The sequence below is a fragment of the Parus major genome, chromosome 7 (genome assembly GCF_001522545.3).
Source record: "Parus major isolate Abel chromosome 7, Parus_major1.1, whole genome shotgun sequence".
Taxonomy (NCBI): Eukaryota; Metazoa; Chordata; class Aves; order Passeriformes; family Paridae; genus Parus; species Parus major.
The window spans coordinates 35,904,778-35,917,094 of record NC_031776.1 but is presented as its reverse complement, the minus strand read 5'-3'; the positions used below and the strand labels follow the sequence as shown (position 1 = coordinate 35,917,094).

The 12,317-nt window shown below is 45.9% G+C and overlaps 1 protein-coding gene across 1 annotated transcript; it reads left to right on the top strand.

Annotated features, from left to right (window-relative positions):
• Positions 1-6: 6 nt before the first annotated feature.
• Positions 7-12,100, top strand: RND3 (Rho family GTPase 3). The gene is made up of 5 exons (XM_015635504.2): positions 7-183; positions 272-359; positions 6,799-6,908; positions 8,314-8,448; positions 10,358-12,100. Exons 1-5 carry the CDS (start codon positions 34-36, stop codon positions 10,607-10,609), a joined length of 735 nt encoding a protein of 244 aa, XP_015490990.1. The 5' UTR covers positions 7-33; the 3' UTR covers positions 10,610-12,100.
• The last annotated feature ends 217 nt before the right edge of the window (positions 12,101-12,317 follow it).

The window sequence follows — 12,317 nt, the reverse complement described above, 5'->3', positions numbered from 1 at the left end:
CTGTGACCGGCCGGAGGGATTAAGGGGAGATCAATGAAGGAGAGAAGAGCGAGCCAGAAGTTATCGAGCAAGGCGGTGATGGATCCCAACCAGAACGTGAAGTGCAAGATCGTGGTGGTGGGGGACAGCCAGTGCGGGAAGACGGCGCTGCTCCACGTCTTTGCCAAGGACTGCTTCCCCGAGGTGAGGGCATGGGAGCGGGCTCGGCCCGGGGGTCGCGGCCGGGGGGGCGGCGATGGGCTCGGGCTGACCGTGCCGTGTCTCCCGGCAGAGCTACGTCCCCACCGTGTTCGAGAACTACACGGCCAGCTTCGAGATCGACACGCAGCGCATCGAGCTCAGCCTCTGGGACACCTCGGGTGAGCGCTCCCGTTCTCATCCCGGGAATTCGGGGGGTGGGAATCGGGAGGATCCTGGCCGGGCTCCGCATGCGGCTGCTTCTGAAGGCTTTCTGACAAAAATCTCGGCTATCCTTGAAGGATCTCCTTGGCTGAGGGTGTGGGCAAGGCTCCGGGAAGCGGTTTGTCAGCATTGCAGGGGAATGCGTTCTCACCTGCCTGGCTGGATGGAGCTTTGTGAGGAGCTCCGGGGGTACCTGGGCTCCTCTGCCGCCTGCAGAGCTCCCTTTGCCTTGTAGGAGAGGGAAAAAGGTGTTCATGTGCTGATGGTGAATTATTTCAGAGCTCCTTAACGCCTCTTCGGTTTTTTTTACAAAACACAGCACTTTCCTTCCCAGTGTTTTAGAGAGTCTTTGAGGCCAGGAGCAGCTTTTAGGGAAAACCTTTAGAATTTATCTCTGATTCTCTGGGGTGCCGAGGGAACCATCCTTTCCCCCATCAGGGCTGAAGGTCGTCTTCATCCTTCCAGTTTTACCTGGAAGAAACCGGCTCAGACGCCTCAAAGGTTGAGAGCTTTGGTGTTTGGCTGGCTGTGCTCACATGTTGAGACAGGAGCTCCTCTAGATCCGCCTGTCGTTGATAATTTGGATAATTGGGCTGCACTTACAGCCAGGGGGGTGAGGGAGCACCTCAAAATTGCTGCCTCAGTGCTGGAGAGGAGAATGGGGAGCCAGTGTGGCTCTGCCCGTGGAGAACTGAGGATTTCCAGGGGGGAATGACACCAGGAACCATTACCAGAGGTGTGGATCAACATCATCTGCAGAGCTGATTGGAAAGGAAAAAAAAAATCCTGCAGGAACTTGGCAGAACACGCAGTCCCTCTCTTTCTATGTGTAGATGGCTCGTTAATGCCGAATTTGGACCCGACAGTTTCTCCTCAGTGCGACAGCAGCTCTTTTACCAGGAATGAAAATGTTAATCCCCGATTTAAAAGAGGAGTTTAGGCGGCGGGTTGGCTTCCCTCTTGCTGTTGAGGAAATGATTCCAAATTCTTGCAACACGATTACTGGGAAAAGGCAGCCTCTGCCCACAACCAGTATCAGCTTTGCTCTGAGCTGATTTTTTTTACTTCATCTTATGCCAAGTGAGACTTGCAGATTTCTGGAGTATGTCTGGTTGGAGCTTTCATGCTGATTATTACTAAGCTGGCTTGGAACTGTGGAGCAAGGGCTTATTATAAATTAATAGTTATTTTGGAAAATGTTATCTTTATTAAAGTACAGCACACACGCAGTCTGGACATGGGGAAGGTTTGGAATCTGTTTGTCAAAGGCTGGAGACACCCATGGAGTGAAATATTCCCTAGCACTTCAAAAGACAAAAGCAGTGGAAGAAAAAACACCTGCCAGCCTTTGTCCTCTGTCCTGGAATTCAGAGAAAATGTGGTTGAGTCACAAGCTTGGGATCAAGTGGGTGATTTGTCTGACATCCCAAACTGAAGAGGAAGTATTTGAAAGATCCAGTGCTTGCTTTTACAGAGTGTTACTGAGTGCATCTTTGGCTTTGGGAATCTGGATGAGGAATTTTGGCTCCATGAACATCCCTTCTCGCCCACTGCAAAAAAACCAGCACTGCCCAAGCCCATTAACCCAGAACAAAATCACATCAGCAGATAAGAGACAGCAGAAGATAAGGGAGTGCTTTAGCCTTATCTGAAAGTCTTGGTAATTTAATTTTTACAAGTCTTTGTCCTGGTCCTCTACTGAGTTAGAAGAGATGTCTGAATGGCATTTTGAAAGCAGGACTAAATCTAATTAACTTAAAAAGATGACTGATCATTGCAACACGGGGGAGGTGGTGGCTGCACTTTTTGTGGTGCTTGAATGTCTTGGGAGGGGGGAAAAGATGCTCTTTAATTGAGTTTATTGCTATATGCTGCAGATACTTCCGAGATTACTCAAGCAGTATTTTGTCTTCCTCTTTAACTCTTTTTTAACTGGGAGCATTTAACAGCCTTGCCAATTAATCCCTTGAATTAAAATTGATAATTGGGTTTTGCAGCGAATCCTTTGGAAGAACGTATTGCCACTTCCAACTCTTTTTTTTTTTTTCCTGCTTTTTTTCTCACTGGGAAAATCAGAAAAGCTGTGGGCATTGGTTAAAATAGTTGTGTTAGGGTGAGAAGAGGCCCTGCTGCCACAGTTTTGGTTTATAATTCTTTATATGCCAACAATAATAACGTGTTTTTATTCGAGAACTCTTAGGTGTCGTGCAACTGATTTTAAATCAGTTTAAAATTGAATTTAAAATTTTAAATTCATTGGGGAGCTGTTGTTGCATCTTGGATTTGCCCACAGGAATATGGGACAAGTAAGAGTGGAATGGAACGGGGAGATTCATTATTCAAATGTTTGCTGGTGCTGTCTAGTTCTGCAAGTCATTAGAAGGATTTAAATTAGCCACAGCATTAAGGGAAGCACTTGCCAAGTTGAATTTCAATGGGGTTTGGGACTAGCAGCCCTCTCTCAAAGCAGGAATGTCTGGTTGCAATCTCACTGCACCATAAATTACTCTGCTCTGTGGTTACATGTGGCAGTCTTGAGCTGTTTGGGAACTCTGCTTGTTGTGTGAGGCGGAATATTAAAAGTTTCTCCAGGTTAAAGCTTCATCTTGGACTTTCAAGGCCACTGCAAAGGGAAAAATACCAGTATTAGTTGCCTTTATCTACCATCTAATCTGCATTTATCAAGTTTTTTGGCTCCTTTGATATTTATATTTCTCGTTAGGACAGCAGCAGCTGTGGATTAGAAATACCATTAATTAGGTGCACATACCTGTGTCTCCCTAAAATGTATTTTAGGGGGTTTCTTCATTGCTTGAACCGTGGCTACTCCAATAAAATAATTCTCAGCAGGGCCAGAAATACTTACAACTGCTGGGGATTAGCAAGTAATTAAATCCAGAAGGGCCTTGGAGCTGGGAGTCAAGTTAGTTTTGCTTTAATTTTTGACTCTATACAATGTACTCAGTGTCCATATAGAAACAGAAATCAATTGGAAAGTTTAGTGCTGAAACCTTTCAGGACAAAGCTGAAACTTGGGGGAATTCAGGTTGTTAATTCCCCAAATTCCCTGGCAGTAAGGATTGTGAAGGAAAAGTCTGAGTGCTGTCTTTGCCTCCTGCTTCTCTTGCAGCTTGGAATTCTGCGACTTTCTGGTTTTAATTTCCAATCTTCACAGGGTTTTCTTATTACTTTTACAAGGGAATTAATTAGAATTGATACCTGGGAATGCCAAGTGCCCTCCCAAAGTTTTCCCTTGGAGGTGTGATCACACAAAAAGCTGGGAATATTTTGATATTTCTGTCAGCCATCCCAGGGTTTTTTTTTTAATTTTTTTTCCCCTTTTGGAAGGAGGAAAACCATCAGCACTGAATCAGCTCCTTGGAGCAGGCAGTGTTTGCTGTGTTTTCTGTGATAATTAGTGAGCCCAAGGGTTTGGGAGTGAGAATGCTGCTGTTCATCTGTTGTTCTTTCACTTGACTGGGCTCCAAAAGGTTCCAAAGCCTAATTCCTGGTGGCTGCTTGCTGGTGTGGAAATAGGAAAGTCTTGCCTGTTACTGAGCCCTCCTGGCCTCAGGATGTGGAGCTGAACCCTCCTGGTGCCTTTGGATCTTCCAGCCAAACACCTCTCCCTGATCCAACGCCTTCAAGTAGTGCTAAACCACCCAAAAAATTAAATTTTCTTCAGTTTTTAATGATGTAATTCCGTTCTTTATTAAGATAGCAATATTTAAACCTAAGCTTGGCATTCCCTGTAGGCCAAACCCAGCCATATTGCTGGGGAGGGGTTTTATTTCAGTCTAAAAGCTGAATTTCTGTTGGACTCTGCGTGAAACATAAGGTTTCAAAAGCAGATCATCCTTAATGTTGCAAGTATTTTTGGCTGAAATTACTGAAGCTGCCAAACAAATTAAAAAAAAAAAAAAAGAAAAAGGAGGATTGCAGCTGGAATAAATGTCCAGCACAAAGGAAAATGAACTACAGCCTTATCAGCAACTCCTAGATAAAGCTGAAAAACCACCCATGTTGTCCTAGCCAAAAATGTTTTATTTTGCAGGAACAGAATCCCAAACACAAATAGGCTTTTTTTTTGGCTTTTTTTTTTCTTTTCTCCCCACAAATACCATGGCTCCAGTTCCACATTCTCCTTCTGTTTTCGAGGGTTGGCACGGCTTCAAATCCGCAAAGGAACATGAAAAAAGAGGGAGCAGCAGCCTGGAGTTGTCTGTTGAGACTTGAGCGAGCCTCATTCCTGACATTCCTGCCTTCTGAGGGTTTCTCTGGGCAAAGGGATGAAAATGCCAGCTTGAATAGGCCTGCACAGCGAGGGCTGCAGCCCCTCTTTATTTGCACAGGAATAAAGGTTTGGTTATAAATGAGAGCAGGAAATTTCCTTTGTGGATCCTGCAGCTTGAGGAGTTGAAATGGGCTCTGTTTGTTCTGCCACACACCAGCCTGGAGAAAAACTGGGGAATATCCCTCCTAAGCTTGCTGCAAGTGCTTTTATTCCAGCTCAGTGCCTGAAATAGGAGAAATTCAGAGTTGGGGGGGAAAGAAAAAACTTCCAAGCAAAGCAGCTCCAGCTGCTGGGCTGGGAAGGAGTCTCGGGGCTGGAGGTGGGGACTCAGTGTGTACATAAATACATCTCCTGGACATATATGGGATCCCTGGAGCTGCTGAGTGAGCCCATAGGTATTTGTGTGAGGAATGAGTTTCTGGGTGAGGCTTTGCTGAGACTCCTTTCTAGCCAGAAAGCATTAAGGATTCCCTCAATCCTGCTCTTCTTGCTTGCTGGAGCTCATGGAGATGTGCTGGGTGGCTCTTGGTGCTGCAGCTCCTCTGTCCAGGAGAAATAACCCAGCCCTGGGGCTGCAGGAGAAATAACCCAGCCCTGGGGCTGCAGGACAGGGCTGTAATAGCAGTGCTGGAGATAGTGGGGTGTAATTAGCAGGGGAAAACGTTTATTGATAGCTGCACTGAGTGGTTGAGTCCAGGTCACCTCGCTGAGGTTTGTGTCATTCGTGCTGAATTCAGCTGAAGTGGGGTGTGAAGAGCCTTTGCTGACAGCTGCCTCTGTCAGATTGACATCATTTACAGAGATGAGCGTTCAAATTAAATCCTTCTCGTGCACCAAATTACCTTCTGCTACCTACTTTGGTAATGCTTCACTCCCCATGTGTTATTCCTCATTTCAAAAACAACATTCCTGGGATTCTTGCCTCCTTCCCCAGTGAAGTCATCTGCGAGCCCTTCACACCATTCCCAGCTCGCCTTGTGCGACAGCCTGAGCTGTCTGTCAGGGAAAAACTGCAGGAATTCCTCTAATCCCGTTAATAATCAGAGACCTTCCAGCCAATTAGTTCTGGAGAGCTGGGAAATTGCTGGGATAATGAGCTGATAACCCCCCCCAAACTCCTGGAAATTGGGTTCTTGTGGTGGGTGCTCCATGCTGTGTTTTAGGGTCTGCTGGATTTTAGGATTTCTAAAAGGAAAATAAGGATGTGTGAAGGCAGAGAAAATGAACTTTCAGTTGCCCAAGCCCAGGCCCTTGCCCTGCTGGGCCACTAAACTGGTTTAAATTCCCTTTTAAATACATTAAGAAATGTATTTTCCTCCGGAAGTGAAGCTCAGCACAGTTAAGGCCAAACCTAATGGTGATTGAGTGATTGCAACTTCTTAGAAAAAACTAAGCTTTTTTTCTGGCTTTTTTTCCCCCCAGCATGTCGCCAAATTCGCCAGATGATTAAAATGTGATTTTTAACTCTTCACATGATGATTGTTGTTAAGGAAAGCAGAAAATCCCTTCACAGGCCTGCAAGTAAAACAAGCACAAAGTACTGTACCTACATCTGTTCCCCCAGATTACTAAATTAGCTTTGATCTTGTTGATAAAAATCTGGTTTATGGGCTAAACATAAACATTTATTGCAAGCTTTATTGGTTTACAGATTAATGAGGCTTTGTGTGACAGATAACTTGAGTGCCTGCCTACAGGATTGGGATTTTTCCCTGCTGGAAATCTGTTTCCTGCAACAAGTTCTTTAATTTGAAGCAAGAGTTTCATCTAAACATTGCCAATGTGACAGCTAAAGATGCTATTTGCACTTGAAGCTATTTGTTTTAAATTAACTGTTAGGAGGCAAATCAAAACTGAGGAATTTCAAAGCTGCTTTAGGAAAAAAAGCCTTTTTGGAGTTGCAAGGATTTGTTCCCCCTGCAGGTTAATGCTGGGCCTTAAACTTGGGCTGGCCCCGTTTCCCTCTCCTCGGGAGCATCCCCAGCTTGTGGTGGGTGATGGATCACTGTGGGGGCATCTCTGGAAGCCTCTCCAGGCTTTCTGAATGACTGCAGGAAGAGGAAAACAGCAATTAATGAAGATGTTGTTTGTTTTCCCTGCAGGGTCTCCTTATTACGACAACGTCCGCCCGCTCTCCTACCCGGACTCCGATGCTGTCCTGATCTGCTTTGACATCAGTCGGCCAGAAACCCTGGACAGTGTCCTAAAAAAGGCAAGTGTTTGAGCAAGCCCTGAGCACAGAACTTTGCTCATCTTTAAATCCCTGCAGCGGTGCTGTTCCTACACTGGAAACTTCCACTTTGTTTTGTTGTTTTTTTAATGGAGCGGTGACAGGAGGGTGCTTTAATTTGAGGTCATTTGTTTGAAAAGGGCTGGATGTTAATTGGAAACAAAAACTTGCTAATGGACACTTGGAGTTGAAGGGAAATTCTCATTCCTCAGCTCTGAGACAAGGAATTGTGTCCTTGCTTTGAGGGTGGTGTGAGGTGCTGTAAGAAATTGTCTCTCACATGTTCCTGTAACAGGATTGGGAAACTTTGCTGGGTTGTAGGGATGGCTAAAAATTGTCCTGCCGAGTGTTTGGACTTCTGCCATGGCCTTACATAATTTGTGAGCCAGTGACAAATGCCTCTGGAAGGCACCAGCAGAGCTTGCAGTGGCACAGAAATGCAGCCCTGCCCCAAACCCTTGATGAGATCACTGATCCGAGCTTGTGTCAGACTTCCCATGAGCTCAGACACGGAATTTTCATAATCAAGTTCTGTTTGCAGGGTGGTCTTGGTCCCCTCCTTGGCTGCTGAGCATGACACAACTTCACAGTGGTTTTGGGGCTTAGTGACCTGAAGTTCCTTTTCATTTTTCCTGAGGCTGGGGCCAGTGATTCTTGTCTCACTGGGATAAAATGCTTTACAATGCTCTGAATAGCCTACAAAAAATACTTCAAAACTACTCCCTCTGTGTCAGAAAGCAGCCAGAACTGTGGTTTTTCTGTCCCTGCTCATGCTGGTAACTTAATTCTACAAGAGATTTTTGGTAATATGCTTTTAAACCCTAATTACAGCCTTCAGTTTTAGGGAGTATCATCTGTGTGGATTATGCTGTGAAGTTTTTGGCTTTGAGTTCTCAACATAACCTTGTTTCACCTTGGGTGGAACCCAATGAATTTATCCCAAGTTCAGCATGAAGGGCTCGTTGCTGGTTCCCCTGGGACAGATTTGTGCAGTTTCAGGTGTGAGAAGGCAGCAGTGAACCCACATTTAGCCCTGCTGGTGGTGTTGTGGTTGTACCAGAGCTGCCTCTGGAGGTGGGGACACCATCCCTGCACCTGGCTGGGGCTGGGTGTGAGAAACAACAGCTCTGCAAACTTTTGCTCATGTGGGTAAACAATCTCAACTCATTCCCTCCTGATTAGTAAGCCAGTGGAATTCATGAGTGTGTGAGATAGGAAGATTCCATCCTTGACCGAGTTCTGCTGGAGCTGGTGCCTTCCAGAAAATTACCTTGAGGGCAAACCCAGCCATTACATAAAAACACTTCAGCGTGGGATGTCAGGACTGATGAAACTTGTACCCCTTGCTTCTTTGGATTTAAACATGAACAACTTCCCAATTTTCCAGTGGAAAGGGGAAATCCAGGAGTTCTGCCCCAACACCAAGATGCTTCTGGTGGGCTGCAAGTCGGACCTGCGCACCGATGTCAGCACGCTGGTGGAGCTCTCCAACCACAGGCAGACCCCCGTGTCCTACGACCAGGTAGGGGCCAGATCCCTTTTTGTCCTTCAGGAGGGAAAAAAAACCCCCTTTTTCTGTCACTGGAGCCCTCACTGTGACCAACTTCTCCTTCCTGGTGACACCAGCCTGGCCTGAAAGGCAGACTGGCACCTGTGGTGTGGGTGGAGATGGGTTTGAAAATGATTTAGGACTAAAGGAAATCCTGCAGCCCCACGACATGTCATAAAGTCATCCCTTTAAACATCATAAATTGTTGTCTTTTTGCTTGCAAATTGCTTTTTTTTAGGTGAGTTGTTCAAAAACTTCCTGCTTTTCGGTGCCTGCACACACCAAAAATGTAGCTAAAAGGTGGCACATCCTGTTTATTCACTGACAAATTGGTAAAATTGCTGGCTGCAGACTTCAGATTTGAATGTTGTTTGACTTTAGAATCCTGACATGATATTGGAATATCACCTGTCCCCAATGCCTTAAAAAAACACCTCATCCCTCCTTCTGAAGGTGCAGCAAAGCCAGAAGGCATCTGAATTCTTGATGAGTTCTTTGCTCCTGGGGAAGGGAGAAGCTTGGAGGCAGGAGAGAGAGAAAGGGAAAGGAATCAGGTCATGGGAGAGAGCAGGATGTGGGGAGCAGGGAAGCTTGCCTTTATTACTCACATGTGTGTGATCATTCGTGGCAGCTGAATCACGCTGCTGGTGGCAGATCCACCCTGTGGCAGGGACAGTGGCACCTCCACCTCACCTCAGTGTCCTCAGCAGCCACTTTGGGGTGCTTTATTTATCCCTCAGCTTTTCCAAACCAGCACCTCCTGATGTGGGGGGGGGTTACTAAGGGTGCAGCATTTTGGAAAATGGCAGGGCTTGAGTAAAATTGAGTCTTTTCCCATGAGAGTGACCAAAAATCTGCTGGCAGGTGGACTTTTTTTAAAAAATTTATATTTTTCTCTGTGGATTCACAGCTCAGGCTGTAGCCTTGAGGAGCAGGAGATGGAATCAGAGCTTTCCTGTTGCTCTGAGCTCCAGCAGGGAGGGCCAGGACAGGCTGGTGAGCCCGTGCTGGTGCCTCCCAGTTGATGAGCAAACACTGCTGAGGCTCAGCTCAGCAGGGCTGAGATGTTGAAGTGTGGGGAGAGCTCTCAGGAGCTCCTGCTGCCTTATCAGCCTCTCCCCATTGCTGCATCACTGCAGGGCAAACAGGAGCTGATGCCCAGGAGGGGCTGGAGGCAGGCACGGGGTGTGGGAGGAGTGGCACATCAAGGATGTGTGGTTGGATTTCGTAACTTTGTCAAGATTCATCCCTCAGAAATCAAAATTCCCTTGGAACAGCTCCCCTCTCTGCACATAATGCTGCATTGTGTTCCAGGAGCAAAATCCACCACGGGACACTGGGCTATTGTCATCTGTCACATGTTGGGCTGTTTGCTTTGTGCTGCAGGAACAAATATCCCTGCTTTCACTTCTTAAAAATCACAAAAGAAGAGCTCCTATAACCCCTAAATGCTCTTTTTTCCCTTTTTTTTCATTTCCCTAAGAACTTTGCCCTCTTCCTGGAGCTGTAACAGGGACTCTGCTCCAGCTGCTTGTTCCTTTAGGCACAGAATTTCTCTTTGGAGATTTTGGGCTGGAAGCTGCCACATTTTCCAGGAAATTCCCAGGTTCAAGTCAGGGTGAAACTGCTGGGAAGGCCTCGCTCAGACACTTCAGCTTTTTGCAGTTATTCATTTGCAGTCACTGAGCTGCTCTTCTCTCCCAGTTTGTGTTTATCAGTGCAGCAGATAAGGCTTGGATACTTGTTTAAATCAATTTATTTTCCAAACTCAGCCGTTGGAGCTTTGTGTTTTCCAGGGAAACAGCGCAGAGCTGGAATGGTGAGGATTGCTGGAGATTTTGCACAACTCTGTATTGATCACATGTTCCTTTTTTCCCCTCAGGGTGCAAATATGGCCAAACAGATTGGAGCAGCCACATACATCGAATGCTCAGCCTTACAGTCAGAAAACAGTGTCAGAGACATTTTTCACGTCGCCACCCTGGCGTGTGTGAACAAAACAAACAAAAATGTGAAACGAAACAAATCTCAGAGGGCCACAAAGCGAATTTCACACATGCCTGGCAGGCCAGAACTGTCCACAGTGGCCACGGACTTGAGAAAGGACAAAGCAAAGAGCTGCACGGTGATGTGAAGGAGCTGGGATTTCCTGGAGGAGGAGGAGGAGGAGGAAGATGATCCAGGAGGGGTTGGAGCTCAATGAAGTCACAGCCACAGGGTGTTTAATGAGGGCTTTGCCAGTGCTTTCATGGAGACTTCTCCTGTTGTGTGAGACTGTACTAAAGGACTGAGCAGCAGGAAGAAAAGGCTCCGAGAGAGGTGGCATCAGGAATTTCTGTTGAAGACAATGCCAAAAAAATAAATAATAATAAAAGGGAAAATGTTTGAATGTGCTGAGAGAATGATTGGGAAAATAACCCTGCAAAGGAGAGATGTCATGGACAGTGCTCGTTTCTTTTAGCAACGCTCTGCTCCTGGATGCTGCCACTTTGATTTCATTCAAATAATACTTTAATGGGATTTTTTTTTTTGTAATGAAGACATTATTAATACGCCCTTCTCATTAAGGAACTATCCCCGTGACCTTAGAGTTGTTTTTTCCAAAGGATTTGATCTCATTTTTTTTTTTAAGTAGCTGATTGTGAAAACGGAGAGGATACTGTGTGTCACTTAGAGGAAAACTTTGGAGCAGTCTGTGGAGTTTTGCCCTCCTGATCCGCGGTGGGGATGAAGACGGCTGTTTGAGGATTCCCAGAATTGCCGTGGAAATGAGCTGGATGGAATCTGGGGGGCAGGGGAGCGTGGGGGGCCAGAGCAGCCCCTGCAGGGCTGTGGGTCGGCTGTTCCTCTCCGTGGTTGTGATGTGGAAGTGGTGCCCAGTGCTGGTGTTGTGTGTGGGTTCAGCTGGGAGGTGCTGAGAGCTGTGATGGCAAATGATCCGTACTTTCCTTTAAGCCTTACTTGCCCACCTGGGGAAGCCCCCCAAAAGAAACCCCCCCACTTTGGGCTTCTCCCAGGAGCTGGAGAGCCCACGGATCCCGCAGGAAACGCTTTGCTGGGATGTGTGGTTGTCAAAAACCCACAAAACAAAAATTACCCCTCCAAAAGCTGCCAATGAGCCTTCTGTCACCCTCCTGATTTCGGGGAGGAGAACGGGCTCTGAAGAACTGTGAGGCCTTAAAGGGGTCCCCAGTGGGAACTGGATGCTGCCCTTAGTTTTAGGATTAACACAAAAGTATCCAGCCCCCAATCCTGAAATGGGGTGAACTGCTTCAGTCCAATCCCTTTTTCTTGCTGTTGTTACACTGAATTAAATCAGCCTTTTTCCAATGGTTTGTGACTCTTCCTGACCCACCAAACTTCTCCCAAAGGAAGGAGACAAAGCTCTGAGCAGGCTGGTTTTTGCTTGTGGAGGACAAGCATTTCATTCCCCAATGGTGATGCTTCATTTTTGAAGTGTTTAAAAAGCTCTGTTCACTCGTGCAAAAGGTAAAGATGAACTCATAATTAAATCTCAGTTCTGTGTGTTCCCAGCACTTTGTTTCATCTGAGAAAAGAAGACAAATCTCATTCCCCATTCTGGTTATTTCCCACAAAAAAAAAGAATAGAGAAAAAAAAAAAAAAGACATTTTTGACCTCCATAATAAGCTTTTAACTGATGCAACAGTGCTCTTAGGGCAGTATTACAAAATAGCTGGTAAGTGCTTCTTTCTGTATTTAAATATTGTGGAAAAAATAAGTTATAACTGTTATAAAGCAGGACATTCATTACTTTTGTTTTTTTTTTTTTAAATTGTTGAAGTCACTTTGTATGTTTGGTTAATGTTTCTGCAGTATTTAT

What these genes read in the sequence shown, in the direction of transcription:
- RND3 (XM_015635504.2), top strand. Translation starts at nt 34, where the DNA reads ATGAAGGAGAGAAGAGCGAGCCAGAAGTTATCGAGCAAGGCGGTGATG. An exon ending in TGGACAGTGTCCTAAAAAAG is followed by an intron (nt 6,909 to 8,313) that starts GCAAGTGTTTGA and finishes CCAATTTTCCAG; the next exon opens with TGGAAAGGGGAAATCCAGGA. An exon ending in CCCCCGTGTCCTACGACCAG is followed by an intron (nt 8,449 to 10,357) that starts GTAGGGGCCAGA and finishes TTTTCCCCTCAG; the next exon opens with GGTGCAAATATGGCCAAACA.